This window comes from Homalodisca vitripennis, chromosome 6 (assembly GCF_021130785.1).
Source record: "Homalodisca vitripennis isolate AUS2020 chromosome 6, UT_GWSS_2.1, whole genome shotgun sequence".
Taxonomy (NCBI): Eukaryota; Metazoa; Arthropoda; class Insecta; order Hemiptera; family Cicadellidae; genus Homalodisca; species Homalodisca vitripennis.
The window spans coordinates 62895104-62911422 of record NC_060212.1 but is presented as its reverse complement, the minus strand read 5'-3'; the positions used below and the strand labels follow the sequence as shown (position 1 = coordinate 62911422).

Genomic DNA, 16319 nt, shown 5'->3' with positions numbered 1-16319 from the left:
CAATTGCTCTACAAACATAAATAAGAGATAAAGAAGCAGGTTGAATTGCATGACCTCCTCCTTTTTTGATAAACTTCAGAAAAGGAAGGTTGTACAGTTTAACTAGCTTCTAAGTCTCTATTTTTTAAGTCGGTTAAAATATTCATTGATAAGAGGCATTTAATAAATACTCATAGCACTCAAAATAATATTATAACTCTAGACATAAACAGACATTTTTAGTGGAATACTATTATTATTTTACACATGCCACATACAAGTACAAAGCATTCCTGGTAAGCAATGCTACAGATTCTTGCTATTAGTTGATTGCATATCAAAACATATGCTTTGATTTTATAGAATTACAGTAAAACTGATATAGTGGTTACGTATAACAACAAATGAGTTGTTACAATTAAAAAATAACAATTTCACTAAATATGCACACAACAACAAAAGTGGCCTGGCAGAATGGGAATCCTCCCCCACCCCGTTTTAATACATATATTCAGTTTCTTCACTACCTTATGGTGCTAACAAGTAAAGTATATGGTAATTGGATACTCACATGAAAGACAGTGGTGGCCGGATGGTAAGGAGTATGGCCGTGGATACCACCTTTCAGAATGTGGTCAATGTACCGGTATGTGCCTCTGATGTCTTTGGGAATCGGATATGGTATTCCACTGCCTCCAAATATGTTTCCGAAATGTGAGCCGAAAGAAGAGCCAAAAGAGCTTAGGGTTGGTCCAAATGAGCTGAATTTTGAGCCAAAGGAGCCCAATGGGATGCCAAAGGAGGCAGGTTCAAATCCAGGAATTCTACAATTTTTCATATTTTTATGTATATTTGAAAAAAAATTACATGATGTGGTTTATTCAAATCGTTTAAAGTTACATTTTCAATATAGTATTTATCTCTAAAAAAAGATATGTCTGGCATAAACCATAAATAATTATAGTGTGCAAGTACAGAAACTGCTAAATTATTCATACATACCAACACTACAATGCCTACACTACGTGAATAAGTTTGATCAAAATCTGATCTATCTAGATCAAGTAAAATTTGATCAACAAGTGTTTAAACTGTGTCATGATTGATCAAATGATAATAGTTGATCATGTTTCACATGGAAACGTTCCATATTTCCATTAAGATTTGATAAAACTTATTTTGTTTTTAGTAAAAATTGATGTTTTCATGGATGTACTTATATACATGCATACAACTATGTTGAGTGGTTTAATAACTTTTCAGTGGTTGAATTTATTTTTTGCATATCAATTTAGGGCTGAAAACCAACTTGTTTTACCATAGGCGATTGATTCTTCATTTACTGAATGGAACAAACATGTGTTTCTTTTGGTATTATGCAATCTTCATAGTGCTGTAACTTAATAATGACTTTAATAATCCAAACAAATAAATAAATATTTACATGACAATCACCAAAGTTTAGTGGTTCACACTGAGTCAAAATATTGTTAATAGGATAACAGATTAAAATTAGTTGATAATCCTAATAATATTATAGATGTGAAAGTGCCTTTGTTTGTATGTTTTGCTTTTAAGTATAAATTATTCAACCAATTGTATTGAAATTCTTCATGGACATTCCTAGGGTCCCTAAGATGAACATAAGACTGTTCTTATTTTGTAAATCCTTCCCGGCTATGCCCCACTGGTCTTAGCAGCAGCAAAAAATCCCATCTTGGTATCTAAAGTTGTGTTTTGAATTCAAAAAGCCAGGTGAAGCCCACCTTACTGTGTTGTCTCTCCATATACTATGTGTGTGATGTTAGCGATCAACGTTTTCGTCCAACTTCCACGGGTTTCAGCATCTCAGTGAACTTGCCATCTCTGCATGCTCACAACGTTTGTAACTCACTTTACTTCCTCAAGTCCGAGCTCTTCCTTGCTGTCAAAAACATACTTATGTTCTTGCGCCTTTGAATCAATGGGCATTACACTTGCGATGACCTGAACCACTGGTTCAGAGACTGTCCAGTACGGGCTAGTGACCCTCAAAGTGCCTTTTTTCTGGGAAGAAGCCATTCTCTTTTGATACTTTCCTTTCCTTAGAGTGTCGACCCAAACCTCACATTCATAGAGTAAGATGGAGTCGGTAACCGACATCAGGAGTCGCCTTCAGCCTGTGGTTGGGCCCCTGATATATACCGTAAACGTTGCTGTTACCTTGGTAGCTTTTTCTGATAAGTACTGGATGTGCTTCCAAAATGAGAGCTTGGTATTCAGGTACATACTAAGGTACTTCACTGCTGGTTTTGTACATATATCAACTCTTTCAAATTGGAGTTGAATGGCTGTAGGAATTCTTTTCCGTGTGAGCAGAACCAACTCAGTCTTTACAGTCGCTCATCTTGTCAAATTATTAGCATTCTTGATGGCCAACAGTAATATCTCCCTGAAGTAGTGGTTCCTCTGCGATGCCACCTGAAATGTGTTTACTACTTCTTTAACGGCACCAATAGTTTACTTCCTCCACCTGAAGCCATACTGCCGTGCAGAGAGGTCGCCAGCCTCCTGAATTGACCTCGTCAGATGTGGCCAGAGGAGTTTCTCCAACAACTTCCCTGCAACATCAAACATACAGAGAGGCCTGTACGCTCATGGGGAACTTGGATCCCCCTTGCCTTTGCCAACCAAGACTAGGCTCTGTCTTTTCCAGATTTTTGGAAAAACACCCTCCTCCAAGCAGCGGCTATACATCCTTAGGAGCACTTCCAGGCACACCTCCACAGTCACCTTCAGCACTTCACTGGGTATGCCACCTGGTCCTGGAGCCTACTTGTTTCGAAGTGTTCTTGCAGCTTGCTTTAATTATTCTTCTGCAAACAGTAGCATGCCCTGAACCAGCACCACATGCACCTCCAGATCTCTCACAGGATGAGTTGGAAAGAGAATGGTCAATTACATGCACTATCCTTTCAATATCCATTATGGGGCTGAGTGACAGAGATCCGAGCTTTTGTATTATGATTCTGTATCCCAGACCCCAGGGTTCTGTGTTAACGTAATGTCTAAGCTCCTCCCACTTGAGGTGACTGCTCTTATTTATTGCAAACTTAAGTTCTCTTCTTGCACGCCTCTATTCTAAGTGAGCTTCTTCTGCAACATCATCTGCTCTCCTTCTCACCCTGATCAGGACCCTACACCGATGCAAACATCATCTCCCTAGACTAGTGATCTCATTTGTCCACCAGTATGCCCCTTTTTCTCTCTCGTGGCATAGACTTCTTGGGCATGAAGGTGTCTCAGGCCCTCCAAAATTAGGCCATGGTTGTGAACCTCGGCTGTGCCTGCCCCATCCAGTACCTCATTCTAACCTGTCTCGAGTACCTCCAAAATCACTTCTTCATTCATTTTTCTCACGTTCCAACCAGCGGGTGATGAGCTCGCAAAACGTCACAAAAGATCATTGTTTCGGCTGAACCTCAATCTAAAAGTGATATACTGTTGATCATTACCAGTATAGTTCTCACATACCCTCCAGCCTACAATATTATGTGCAAATGCCACTGTTGCAAAAGTAATGTCCAGTATTGTCTGCATATACTCCGGCCTGTGAAAAGTGAATACACTTCCCTCGTTGACCAAGGCGAGTTCTGTTCTTGCAACCATCTTAAGTACCTTCCTCTGGCATCTCAATGTATCAAACCTACTCCAAAGCTTTGGCATTGAAGTCACCGGCAACTACGATATTCCATTAAACGTTCTTAGAGTGTCCTCCAAATTGTCAATCTTTGTGCGGAAGTTTAGGATATTCTCGTTGGGAGTGAAGTAGCAGCTCACCAAAGTGAATTCTGCACACTTCACCCAACGAATCCCCTTTAAGTGCCATGCCCTTCAATAAGCAACTTACCTTGTATGTGGAGTACAAATGGTAACCGTTCTGAGGTCATCCTGAATCCAACCCTCGCATATGGCATTCCTGGCTAGACAAATGTTCCTCTGGTGTCTTTAAAAGCTGCAAAACATGCACTTGAGAGCAGTAGCAGCAGGAATATGAGTGCCTCTTCTGAGAGGTTCATTAATTTCTTCACTTTCCATTAGATATCTTGTTTAAACTGGTTAGATACACATTAGCATAATTCTATGCCAGTACTAAGCAATGTACTTATTTATAAGTGTTCTTTAGAGTTAGATTAAAGTTTTCCAGAAGTCTTTGTCTTATTCAAGGAGATATGAGTACATTTAAAAACACTTCTCGGATACAGTCGCCTCTATTTGTTTCAGCCGACACAGATTTGAAATTACGCTCTTTACTCAGTATTCCAAGTTTTTCTAAAAACTGATCAACATTTTCCCCAAGCTCCTGTTTACAGTAGAATGTTTGTAGATTAATCACAGCATCATTGAGTTATTCACTACGTGTAACAAAATTTTAGTTCCATTACCCTCCATGGACCCAAAAATATTTTAAAAGTTTTATATCAATGGTCCCAATCTTGGAAAGCCATGGGGCTGTTTGAATCTATTTTTAGTTTTCCAGGCATAAAGAGTTGTTTTATTTTATAGTGTTTAATTAATTTGTATTAGATACAACATAAAGAGTTTACCTAAAATCAGGTTTAATTAGACACAATTGAGCTAGGCCCTAATATAAAACAAACATAATCTGAGTTATAATTTCATAGTCAACTAAAGAAAACTCCTTATTTGGATATAATAAACTGAGGATGTGTCAGAGGAGACACCTATTCTTACTTGGGTCCAGTTTTATTTCTGCCTTTTCTCAATAATACCACCAACAGTGTTGCTCATGCAAATCTGTGTTTGTGCGCTAACAAACGGCTTTGTTTGTATCCAATAAGAATCACCACTCTGCGGAGACTCATGCTTGTGAAGGGGAACCCACTTTTGCAGTGGTTCTGAACAATTCAGTGAAGCTCTTCAATGCTTTACCATCCTCTTTAAGTCCAAAACTGACACAAGTAAGTTTAGAAGAATTTGAAAGTCAATTCTTCATTTAATCAATGGAGAATATTATTGTATTCAGGACTTTAATGATTGTAGTAATTTTTAGTTGTCTACATTTAGCTTGTTTTACATGTTAATTTTATTGTTCTTTTAATTCATTTTTTGTTTCTATGACATTTTGTCTGTAACTGTTGTTTTTTGCAATGAAGAATATGAATATGGATGAAACAAAACTAAACAATAGTCATGAAACCGATTGCATAAGCCTAGTAACTTGAATATTTACATACCAATCTTCTTCTAGGAATATGTTAAATTTGTTTTAGTGACAAATTTCTCATTTTAATAAGTTATTATATTTTAGGTTTATTTCTCAAAAGTTGGATATCTCTTAATTCTAGAGTTTTATTTAGAATGTTTAAGGATTAAACTAGAATATAAATTAATTTAAGGTATAATTCTTATTTTGTATTCAACTTTCCCTTTTCCAATTCTGATTGACATTTTTGTGATTATGGTTAGTGACTAGTAAATAAATATTATATGAAACTTATTTGTATATTGACATCCTATTTTATCCCCAATGCTTGCAAGTGTCCCATAAGTCTAGATCTAAAATGTTTGTCAGTTTGTTGAATAAAATACAGAATCAATTAGAGATTACAGTAGTTATCCTGTACATAAGACTGTATAAGCATGAACACACTCAACATTTTATTATTCTAATGGTTTTATATTCTGGGGACCATAATGGAAACAATCTGTAACAAGGGTGATTGCTATAAGCAGATTTCTATGACAGTACTAAAACAAGACTAGCACAATAATTACAACAATTAAGATTGAAATAGAAAAAAGGCTGACCCAAATAATGACAGCTGTCATCAAAACAATTTAGCACAAATTTAGAAATGTTTCAGTATGTGAAATATTTATTTGTTTTGTTGAAAAGGTTATTTGTACCAACACTATGAGGATTGTATAATGCAGAAACTTAAATCAAAGTACAAAAACCAAGGGTAAAAGTTAACCTCTTTTAACTATAACGAAAGTCCTGAATTGTGTACAGTAATATAATTGAAAAGTTATTACACCACTCTGAAACTTATCCTTAGACTGTGTATACGTGCATAGTACATATGTTGTTAATAATTGTGTTTTTCAAATGTTTGTTATCTTTAGCATGTTGACATTAGATATTGTATTTATTTCAAAATTCCAGAAAGAAGCGTAAATCAAATAAAGTCACTTTTGAACTTCAGACACAAACAAAAAAGTGACGAAAAAATAAAACATTTTTTCTAACAATGAAGAAGTACTGTTTTCCTGAAAATGATAATGGTTATGTTTGGAATTAAAAATTATTTCATCACTAAAAAATACGTGACAACCTTAAAGATTTTAGGTTCTATCAAAATATTAATTAAATTATCCGAGGCTGTGCAATTATTTTACATCATTTTTTAAAATGTAACTCTTTAAATTGATCAGAGGAAAATAAACAGCAGCTAAATTCTGACTAGTTAAAAATTGTTTGACGTATGCAGTCTGAATAGTGTAAAATTATTTTTGATGTGTTCCAGTGACTTCACTGGTTCAAGAACAAAAAATGTCTATAAGAAAATATTCCCGATTATATAATTGAATCAGAAACAGAGAGCACCAACCCCGAGGCATAGTTGTCAGAGATTTGTCTTCTTGTGTAAGGCATAGCACCACACTGACGCCACGACGCACTCTCTCACACTGAAGTATTTATACACCTGGGTCTGTCCCGTGTGGATATTGTACGGCTGCCAAGACCATTCTTCATCGTGACAATCGGGCCAGACGTTTGTTAGTAAAGTATTAAATAGTACATACATACCTTGTACAAAGTTGTCAGTGGATGTTAGAAATTTAAAATGTTTTGTATTTCACCAAGTGTTCAAGATCCAAAAAATGTTAATCAAATAATAACTATTGTAGAGTCACAAGTTATATTTTTTTGTAAATTTTGTGTTGATTACAAGATTTATATAAAAATTCAAAATTTCAATACTTTCAAACCCATGACCTACAGAATATACAGTGAAGTCATTTTAAATGCATGTTCCAAAATTTAATGATCACAAACTCCAAATTCAATTTTTGAGAAATAAAACACAAAATACAAAAACTGATTAAAGTGGGGAAATTGGTCACTAAAACAATGTATCATATTTTTAGAAGAAGATCAAAGTATGTAATGTAAATATTCAAGTTACTAAGCTTATGCAGCTGGTCTCAAGACTATTTAGTTTTATTTTATCCATATTCATATTCTCTACTGCAAAAAAACAACATTTATAGACAAAATGTCATAGAAACAAAAAAAATTATGTTTAAAACAAGCTAAATATAGATAACTAAAAATTTCTACGATCATAAAAAAAGTCCTGAATAAATAATATTTTCCACTGATTAAATGTAACTTTAGAATTGTAAACTTACTTGTGTCAGTTTTGGACTTTAAAGAAGGTAGGAGAGCATTGAAGACCTTCACTGAATTGTTCATAACCACTGCAGCAATGGGTTCCCCTCCAAAAGCATGAGTCTCCGCAGAGTGGTGATCCTTATTGGATACAAAGAAAGCTGTTTGTTAGTGTGACATAGAGTTGCATGAGCAACACTGTTGGGGATATTATTTGGAAAAAGCAGAAATAAAACCGGACCTAAGTAAGAGTAGGTGTCTCCTCTGACACATGACTCCTGAAACAGTTTCAAGACCTTCAAGATCTTTATTGACCATTAAGTAATACAAAATTACAATAGGCTTCGTCAGTTCCAACAATAAAATATCACAGCTTGCTAATTTAAAGATACATACAAATAACAATACTAATAATAATATAGTAATTTTTTGGTTAGTTCACATATTATATAACAATAACATATTATGTGCAATAAATAACACAAAACACCAATACTAATATAATACAATACTACATTACATAAAAATTTTAAAATACCCACATTTAACTGTCACTAATATTATATTCTAAAAATTCTCTTATGGAGTAAAATACACGACTTGACAGCCAACTAGAAACCTGCCTCTTAAATGAATTAAAATCTAATAATCTCCATGATTCAGGGAGTTTGTTAAAAAAATTTATTTGTAAATATTTATGACTCTGCATATTTTTCTAGTCTAGGAATAGGCAGGACTAAGTTGTTTACATTTCTTGTTTGATAACTATGGATACCATTAAAACAGAGGAAGTCAGTCATGGATATAATAAACAGTTTATTATATCCATTTAGGGAATTTGTCAGACTGGCGGTGACTAACAAAGAATGAGTGTAACCAATCAAATACTGTTCCTCTTATCCCCAAAGCTTTCAGATTATTAAGCAGAAGTTGGTCATTGACCAAGTCAGTCTTTACTCAGTGTAATAGATCATATGTTAATTTGTTATCATATGTTTTATTCTCTACATGAACAATTTTCCTTAGTTGACTATGAAATTATAACCCAGACTGTTTGTTTTATATTAGGAATAAATTATTAGTTAAATATTAGTATTTATATTATTAGGACCTAGCTCAATTGTGTTTAATTAAACCTGATTTCAGGTCAACTCTTTGTGTTGTACCTATTACAAATTAATTAAACACCATAAAATGGAACAACTCTTCAAGACTAAAAAACTTAATATAGATTCAAATTGCCCCACTGCTTCCCAAGATTATGACCTCTGATATAAAACTTTTAAGACGTTTTTTGGAAGTGTCAATAGTAGATGGATGGAGGTAATGAACTAAAATTATTAACAACAAATTATTGTAGTGAATGTTTACCTCTCAATGATGCTGTAATTAGTCTACAAAAACTACTGAAAACCACAAAGAAAGTTAATGAAGTGTTTGATTGACAAACTGTTAACTCAGAAACAGCAGCTTGGGGGAAATGTTCATAAGTTTTTAGAAAAACTTAGAATACTGAGTAAGGAATGTAATTTCAAATCTGTGTTGGCTGAAACAAATAGACGACTGAATCTGAGACGTGTTTTTAAATGGATTCCTCAAATAAAACAAAGACTTCTGGAAACCTGTAAGGTTCAAAACACATATGACGGGAGATCTCGTAGTTTTTTGTTGTCATGAATTGTAGTTTGTAAAACTGGTATGGAATGTTGACTGAACGTCAGACAACAGCTGTCCTCCATTTGTTGTTTTTGGCTTCCTGTTATCGATCCGAAATTGGTTTTTGTACATACCGACCGCAATTTTTTACTGTACACTGGCGTGTTTGACGGTTTTTTACTATGTAATGTTGATACTAATAGGAGTTTATTTCTTTGAAATATTTATTATATTTGCGTTTGCAGTAATTTCTTTTTAATGTTATACTAAACAAATTATAAAATGGCTTAGATTAGTCATAAAGTTTAATCAGGGTTTTTATTATCTAGGTTGATAATGAACACTTCGATCAGTTCGTCAGTGAAACATATAAGAAAACATATAGAAAATATAAAAATCATTAAAAGGATTCAGGTTTTAATTTTTTGTTCTAGAATAACTTTAGAAACTTAAATTCAAATAGAACTTGAAATAAATTTGAAAGATTGTTATATTGTATTTGCACACTAGGGGGAACTACAGAAATTTATATTCAACTTTCTAAGAGTTAATTTATTTTAGAACATTTAAAAATAAAAATTATTTGAGCCCAGCTATTTTTAATAAAATCACATTAGAGAAAACAAACTATTTCTTTCTTGGGAATAAAATTGAATGAATATTTAAGCTGGAATTCCCATAAAGAAATTTTAGAAAGAAGATTCAGTTCTGTTTGCTATCTATCAATGTTTTTACACAGTATAGTGAGTTTTAAAATATTAGAAATTATATATTACGAGTATTTCTGCTCCATAATGAAGTACAATATTATATAGGGTGAGGCAGTGAGAACCCACCATTTGCTTTATATCACAAATGTAATACTTTGAATATTTTACTGCTAAACATCATATTCAGACTTTGATAATACTATGCAATTTTACTTTATCAAATTGATTTTTTGAAAACCATATCCTTTAAATGACAACTTTAAACCCAATGACATTCCTCAAGACAGCTAAAAATGCCGCTGAACACTTGATACAACTTTTCTTGAGGAACTGCCTGAACTTCCTTTCCTTCATTCATGAAAATTTCTCGGATGAGTTTGAAGAACCCTGAACTTCATTCAAGTAGCATCATAGGAATAAATCACTAACAGATAAATCTGGTGAGTCAATAAATTTTGAAATCAAACAGTCAATAAAAACATTTCCGAGAGCGGTCATGGATAGGTCTGAAGTATGCGCCGTGGCTCCTGTCTTGCTGAAAGTACAGAGCATCAGTATCAATATCCAGCTCCTCTAGTAATCGAATAAAAAAGTTATTCAACATTACAACACAACCTACCACGCTTTCACACGAGTTCACAGTAACTGTGTTTCCATCATTATCTCCAAAGAAGTAAGGTCCAAAAATTCGATCTGTCGTAACTTCACACTATACAATCACTTTGGGGCTTTATAAAGGCTTGGGTTGAAGCTCTCTGGGGTTATTAGCACTCCAGTAACGCATGTTATACCTGTTAACATGGCTAGAAAGACAAAAATGTGATTCATCAGACGTAATCAGCAGGTTAGAAAAAGTAGGCAACACATTTTTTAATGTTAATAATTCATCACAAGATTCAATTTTCTGCCATAGTCTGGCTCTTAATGTTCTTGCGCAATTTTAAATTTGTAAAGATGAAATGAAGGTCCTGGTGCAAAATCCTCAGCAGGAATCCGTTTGAACGCCCAAGTGCCAACGCTTGCTTCCTGGCCTACCGCTTTGAAATGCGTGTAATTGCAACTCTCTCTCTTTCCATATTGTTTAGTTTGAAAACAGTTTTTAAACTTCCCCCAATTTTCTTTTGGGTAGAGGCAATATTTATAAATATACTTACCCAGTTCTTAATTGTTTTTGATCTGGAACAGCGCCATGTCAACCAATGTTGAAGTGAGTAATAAACATCTTTGAGTTTAAACAAAAAAAAGAATCACTGTTCTTAAAACACGTTTCTACAGCAAAAGCACATGTTCAGAACTCCAAAACACTAAAATGGCACAGGTCACTTAAAGTTTAACACAGCAGATGATTCATTGTTGCAAAATTTATCATACAACAGCATAAACAAATCGTGGAGTTCTCATTGCCTCACCCTGTACTATGGTGATATTCAAAAAAAAAAAAAAAAAAAAAAAAAAAAAAAAAAAAACCACAACAGTATGTACCAAATATTATGACTAGGCGCCTGTTTTGCATTATAGCCTGTAATAGTGTAAAATGTTACATGCTAATAAATGACATGAAATTATATAAATGGTTAATAATAATACCCCAATATTTAAAAATAAGTTGTGTCATTTTAACTAAACTATTACAGTGATACAACTATGTCACTTATTTTATTGTTGACATGATTGAAGTGAAAATCTCATCACCAAATCTAAGTTATATATGACTTTAAATAAACAGACAATAAATAGGAAATCAAACTTTAATAGAACCACAAGATATACAATATTATACATAAATTATATATATTTCTTAAGTTAACATCTTCATATGTATTTAGTCACATAGCTTCTCTTACAACTTAGAAAGTGTCAAGAATAACATAACTTGTTTAAATTTAAACTATGGAATGGTTAAGTAACATAATCATTAAATAAATGGTTTTAAAAGCTATGACATGAGTAAAATATATAGTAAATAATTTTAAACCTTAACATAGATATAACTAAATGCTAAATGTAAAGATCGGCAGATATGTTAAAAGATTGGCAGTTTCAACAAACAAAACTCCTAATCTTTAAACACCAAATTTAAACTATTTGTATTACTATAACGTAAAAAGGAACAGTCATTTATGTTTGAATTAAGGGTTTGTATAAATAAATCAATATAATAAGATAATAAGGTTTACAAAACTTCTTCATTTTTTTAGAAACCCAATTTAATAAGTGAAAGAATATTATTGTGATCATCGATCTCTATATATAATAAGATTGTATATTTTACTACAAGTACATTTTCAGTTTAAATCTTTTACACAATTTCTTGCTCCAAAAAGTTGTGCACAAGTATTTTTATTAAATGCCATGTAAAAGCATTCCGATTTAGACATTTTCTTATCAATTTCAATAAATTAATAATGTTATGTGTTTACTGAAGGTGCAGAAAATATATATAATATCCAAATCAACCCTTAAATAAGAAATTATTATATATTACCCAACTAAAACAATGATTTATTCCCAAAGTGATATCAATAAACAAAACAAAAAACCGCTAGTGCAACAGTATACAGAGATGATGACAATATTATGACTGATGTCAACTGATTAATGAAAAAAAAAAAAAAAAAACAACAGAGAAAAACCTGTATTACCAATATCAACCTACTTTACTATTGGTATTAATAAATAAGTTTATACAACAAGTAATAGTAAATTAATTCTTCTTTGCAATACAAATTTTTTTGAGCAATTGGGAAATATTGGTTACTCATAGTCAAGTGTTTGTAAATCGTCCTGACACAAAATTGTGCCCAAAAGTGACAGGATGGCAGGAAAGAGAGATATCACTGGCAGGGTCAGTAGTAAGTACTGTAAGTACAGTCCAACACTGATAACTTCATCCTAATAGCTCAAAGTCTTTGATAAGTAACAATTTGTCTTCTAATAACAATCAGTGGACCTTGACTACTCAAATATTGTGTTACAAACTTCTTGTTGAATAGAAGTTGAAATTTTCATTATCCATATCACCCCTTTAGTACCAGGCCAAACACTGAGTCATTTCCGGGAATACCGGGCATTTGCCATCCAGCATTGCTGTCGGCACCAGACCTATTTCAGCCGTTTCACAGTGTTTTACTAAAAAGTTTTGTTAAAATGAAAAATATCGTGGCATGTCCCTGATTTTTATATCTGTTAGTAGAAAAATAAATTTCTTTCTTAAAAACTATAAAACAACTCTTCTTTTTAAATTTAACGTATTTTTAAAAATTAAAAAAAGAAAATCATTTACCTAAATTGTATATTTTTTCCAGTTTCACAAAAGAAATTCCACTTTGAAAAAATCACTATCAAACAGAATATCACTTATTTAAAACTAAACAGCTGATTAATCTAATAATATTGCTATAAGATGAACTTCAATAAATATAAATTCAACACAACTGCATTAGTAAGCGAACCAACATTTACATGACCCAACACGAATCTCATTCACCACCACTGACTGCAGTGTTTTGTACCATACACATTTGTACATGTGATATATCACCCTACTGTCCTGTGTGTCGTGTGTTGGCAAATACTGTATGTATGATTACGCAAGCTTACTAGCTAGTAACACAATCCAAAGTCAGCAACTTCTTGGCACTGTCGGCCATTGCCTACCTCAGTACTAATAGATTACCTAGTCGTGAAACAGGCCTTGGTTGCACAGTGGACAAATATTGCTGCGCACATTTACAATCCGCTCATCAGATCAGCACAGACACTCAGTTCTGTCTGCTCCACGAGTAAAGTGCGTATTAGCGCTGCTAAAAACATGAAAATCAGTGCTTAAAATGGACACCACAAGTGCTTCAGTTTTGGAAAGTGTAAAAAAAACTGATGAAATAAAGGTTTATAAATATCTGGAGAATCAGTATCCCAGAGTGTCAGGTTAAGAAAGTACCATGAAAGGCTAGGCGTGCATCAGACCAATATTTTCAATAATGCTAGTAGTCTACTGGCTACACCTGTTGTCCAGCTCCTCTTACCGTACCCAGCCCACACTTCCCCTCCATGCATGAACCGTTTCACTTTTAAATACTCTATCTGTAGTGCAAACTTTGTTTACTTTAAATATTTCACAACTCAAATTTTTCCTTGACGGTTGTTATTTTAAAACTTTGATGGTAGTTTATTTCGTAAACTTGAACTTCTATTTTGTTGTTGTGCACAACTTTACACTTTGTGCCACAATCGTTCAGTATCGCAAGAGGTACTTACTAAGTACGTTCTTATTTACAAAATTAAACATTGCCTGATGAACAAAACTTTTTGAAATAATACTACTTACTCCTAGACCGGGGTCAGTTCTTTATCAGCCTATCTACTGTTAGTAAAATATACTTCTAGCCTGATTGTGAACACAACTAAAAGGAACTTTTATTTTAGCAATTATAATACATCAAATTATTTTATCTGTACATTTCTGATACTCTTGATTTTACAAAATAAAACTTCCCAATTAAAATACATTATAAAATTTAACAAAATCTTTACAAAAATTACAAAAAAGCCTTTATATAATGTAATTTTAAACAAAAATTATGAAGTTGTATTATTACACAAGGAGGCTACTGCTACTCGTATTGTGCGATGAGGACCATCATGTAGACTCCGACGAGCAGTGCGATGATCTCACGCACACTCTGCCACAACTTGGTGTCGACCAGAAGCTCCGGGATCACAGACACGGTGGCGATGTAGATAAAGCCTCCGGCTGTGAACGGCAAGATCCAGGCTGTTGCTGCTGCGTCTGTCACGAGAAATCATAAATTAATACCTTGATAAATTCACTTGAATAAAAAAAATGTATATAACATTCGGTTGTACACTGTCACTTTTCATAAATCATTCATCTCTCACTTACCATAAATACAATCAAAATGTTGTGTTGTTTTATGAAAAAAATTGTATATAATATGTCAAGTCTGTGGCATTGGTTAAAGTTGTAATACACATTAGAAAAATACATGAGCAGTTGGCTTAAAAAAACCCTGCCTCTACAAAGAACATACATTACCACCTCTAAGGTTAAGATAATTTTATTGCTAATTAATTTTGCTTATGTTGAATTAATTTTCCGATCATCCATCTCACCATCACATTCACAATTTAAATTATAATTTAATCATTATTTAAAAACTAAAGTTATTTCCCACTGCCACAATTTTGAAAGCTGTTCAAACAAATTTAATAATTTCTTTTCAATATTGTACTATCAATATTCTCTTCGATCAATTTAGTATTGAGTATTAAGAAAAAAAGAAGACTACAAGCAAGATTACTGTAAACAACAACTTGTTAAAGCACTTGTGTTTCTCGCCACCTCGTCCTTCTGCATTTTACTGGACTATTAAATAAACTTAAAATTGGGAAGTGACCCAATTTTTTTAAAATTTTACTTAAAACCTGTCTTGAAAACTAACATAACAACATTTGTTAGGCTTCATGAGCCACAATGTCAGTATTTCCTTTTTTAGAGCCCTTTCAATAAAATCTCTGTGGTGAAGAGTATAAAAATTTGAGGATACCCAACCTTTACTACTTCATTAGAACCTCACATCCATAGACTTTAAAATTTTCTAATTGTTACAACAGCATCACAACATTTAAAAATCTGGTGTGGATGCCTGAAGAAGAGGACAGACATCAGTTCTCGAAAGGTTGTGTTATTTTTGTAATAAATAACGATTACAAGCATCCATAATCCTGTTATACTTTCAAATCGCTCGTTATGAATAATGTGCTTGTAGCAAAAGAATGAAACACAACATTTCAAAACTGCTACTTTTTCTTGGTTCTAGCTAGAATAGTTTTTTAATAAGTTGCACCTCTTGTGTTTCTCTACAAAATTCTAATAATATTGGAAATATCGAATGCCTTAGAGTTGCTGATAAACCGGGGGATGTCCTAAGGATACCCGCCACGTATCGTGCCTTCAATTAATACTTGTGAAATATGTTAAATTCACAATTTTAGTTAAAATTTGTATTTTATTGTGATTGAGAATCATCAGTTTCTGATAATGAATTCAGTAACATGAGCTGCCGTTTATTAGCTGAGCGTTATCAAAGCCTACCCCCCCCCCCTGGTGGGGCTGGATAAATTTCATTTCTGTCTATCTGACCAAACAATAATTCGATAAGAAATTACCTAAAGACTAGAAATTATCTACGAAGCTTCATATTTCTAAATGAACAACACTCAGTTTGATTATGGTGCATGTTATCTCATGGTATTTGGCTGAGCGTTAGCGAATATCTTTACATTTCGAAATATAATTTTTCAAAAAGACTATCAGTGTTTAATGCAAATTTGTTTCAAATTTTCATCAAATTTCTGAACATGAATTTCCCATTTCATGAACTTTAATAAAATTATTATAAATCCCAAAAATAGATACCTTGATCAGCCATCCCTCGAGTGAGGATCTTGCTGCTCTACCTAGCAGCTGGCACATCATAATTGAAACACTAATGTTGCACTATATTGTAACTTTATTTGAATTTTAAATTCTCTATTCCCATATTTCAATGTTG

At 33.1% G+C, this 16319-nt stretch overlaps 2 protein-coding genes across 2 annotated transcripts in view; both read right to left on the bottom strand.

Moving 5' to 3' along the window:
* LOC124364387 (calpain-A) overlaps nt 1-6687 on the bottom strand; it is a 177101-nt gene extending 170414 nt beyond the window's left edge. Inside the window, exons 1-2 of the mRNA XM_046819803.1 lie at nt 6594-6687; nt 551-803 (exon numbers count right to left, since the gene is read on the bottom strand). Coding sequence (XP_046675759.1) covers nt 551-803; nt 6594-6637 — 297 coding nt within the window. The 5' untranslated portion in view covers nt 6638-6687. The remainder of the gene's footprint in view (nt 1-550; nt 804-6593) is intronic.
* Nucleotides 6688-11476: 4789 nt separating this feature from the next.
* LOC124364386 (protein catecholamines up-like) overlaps nt 11477-16319 on the bottom strand; it is a 28523-nt gene continuing 23680 nt past the window's right edge. The window contains exon 4 of the mRNA XM_046819800.1: nt 11477-14533. Within this exon, the coding sequence (XP_046675756.1) occupies nt 14358-14533 (176 nt within the window). The 3' untranslated portion in view covers nt 11477-14357. The remainder of the gene's footprint in view (nt 14534-16319) is intronic.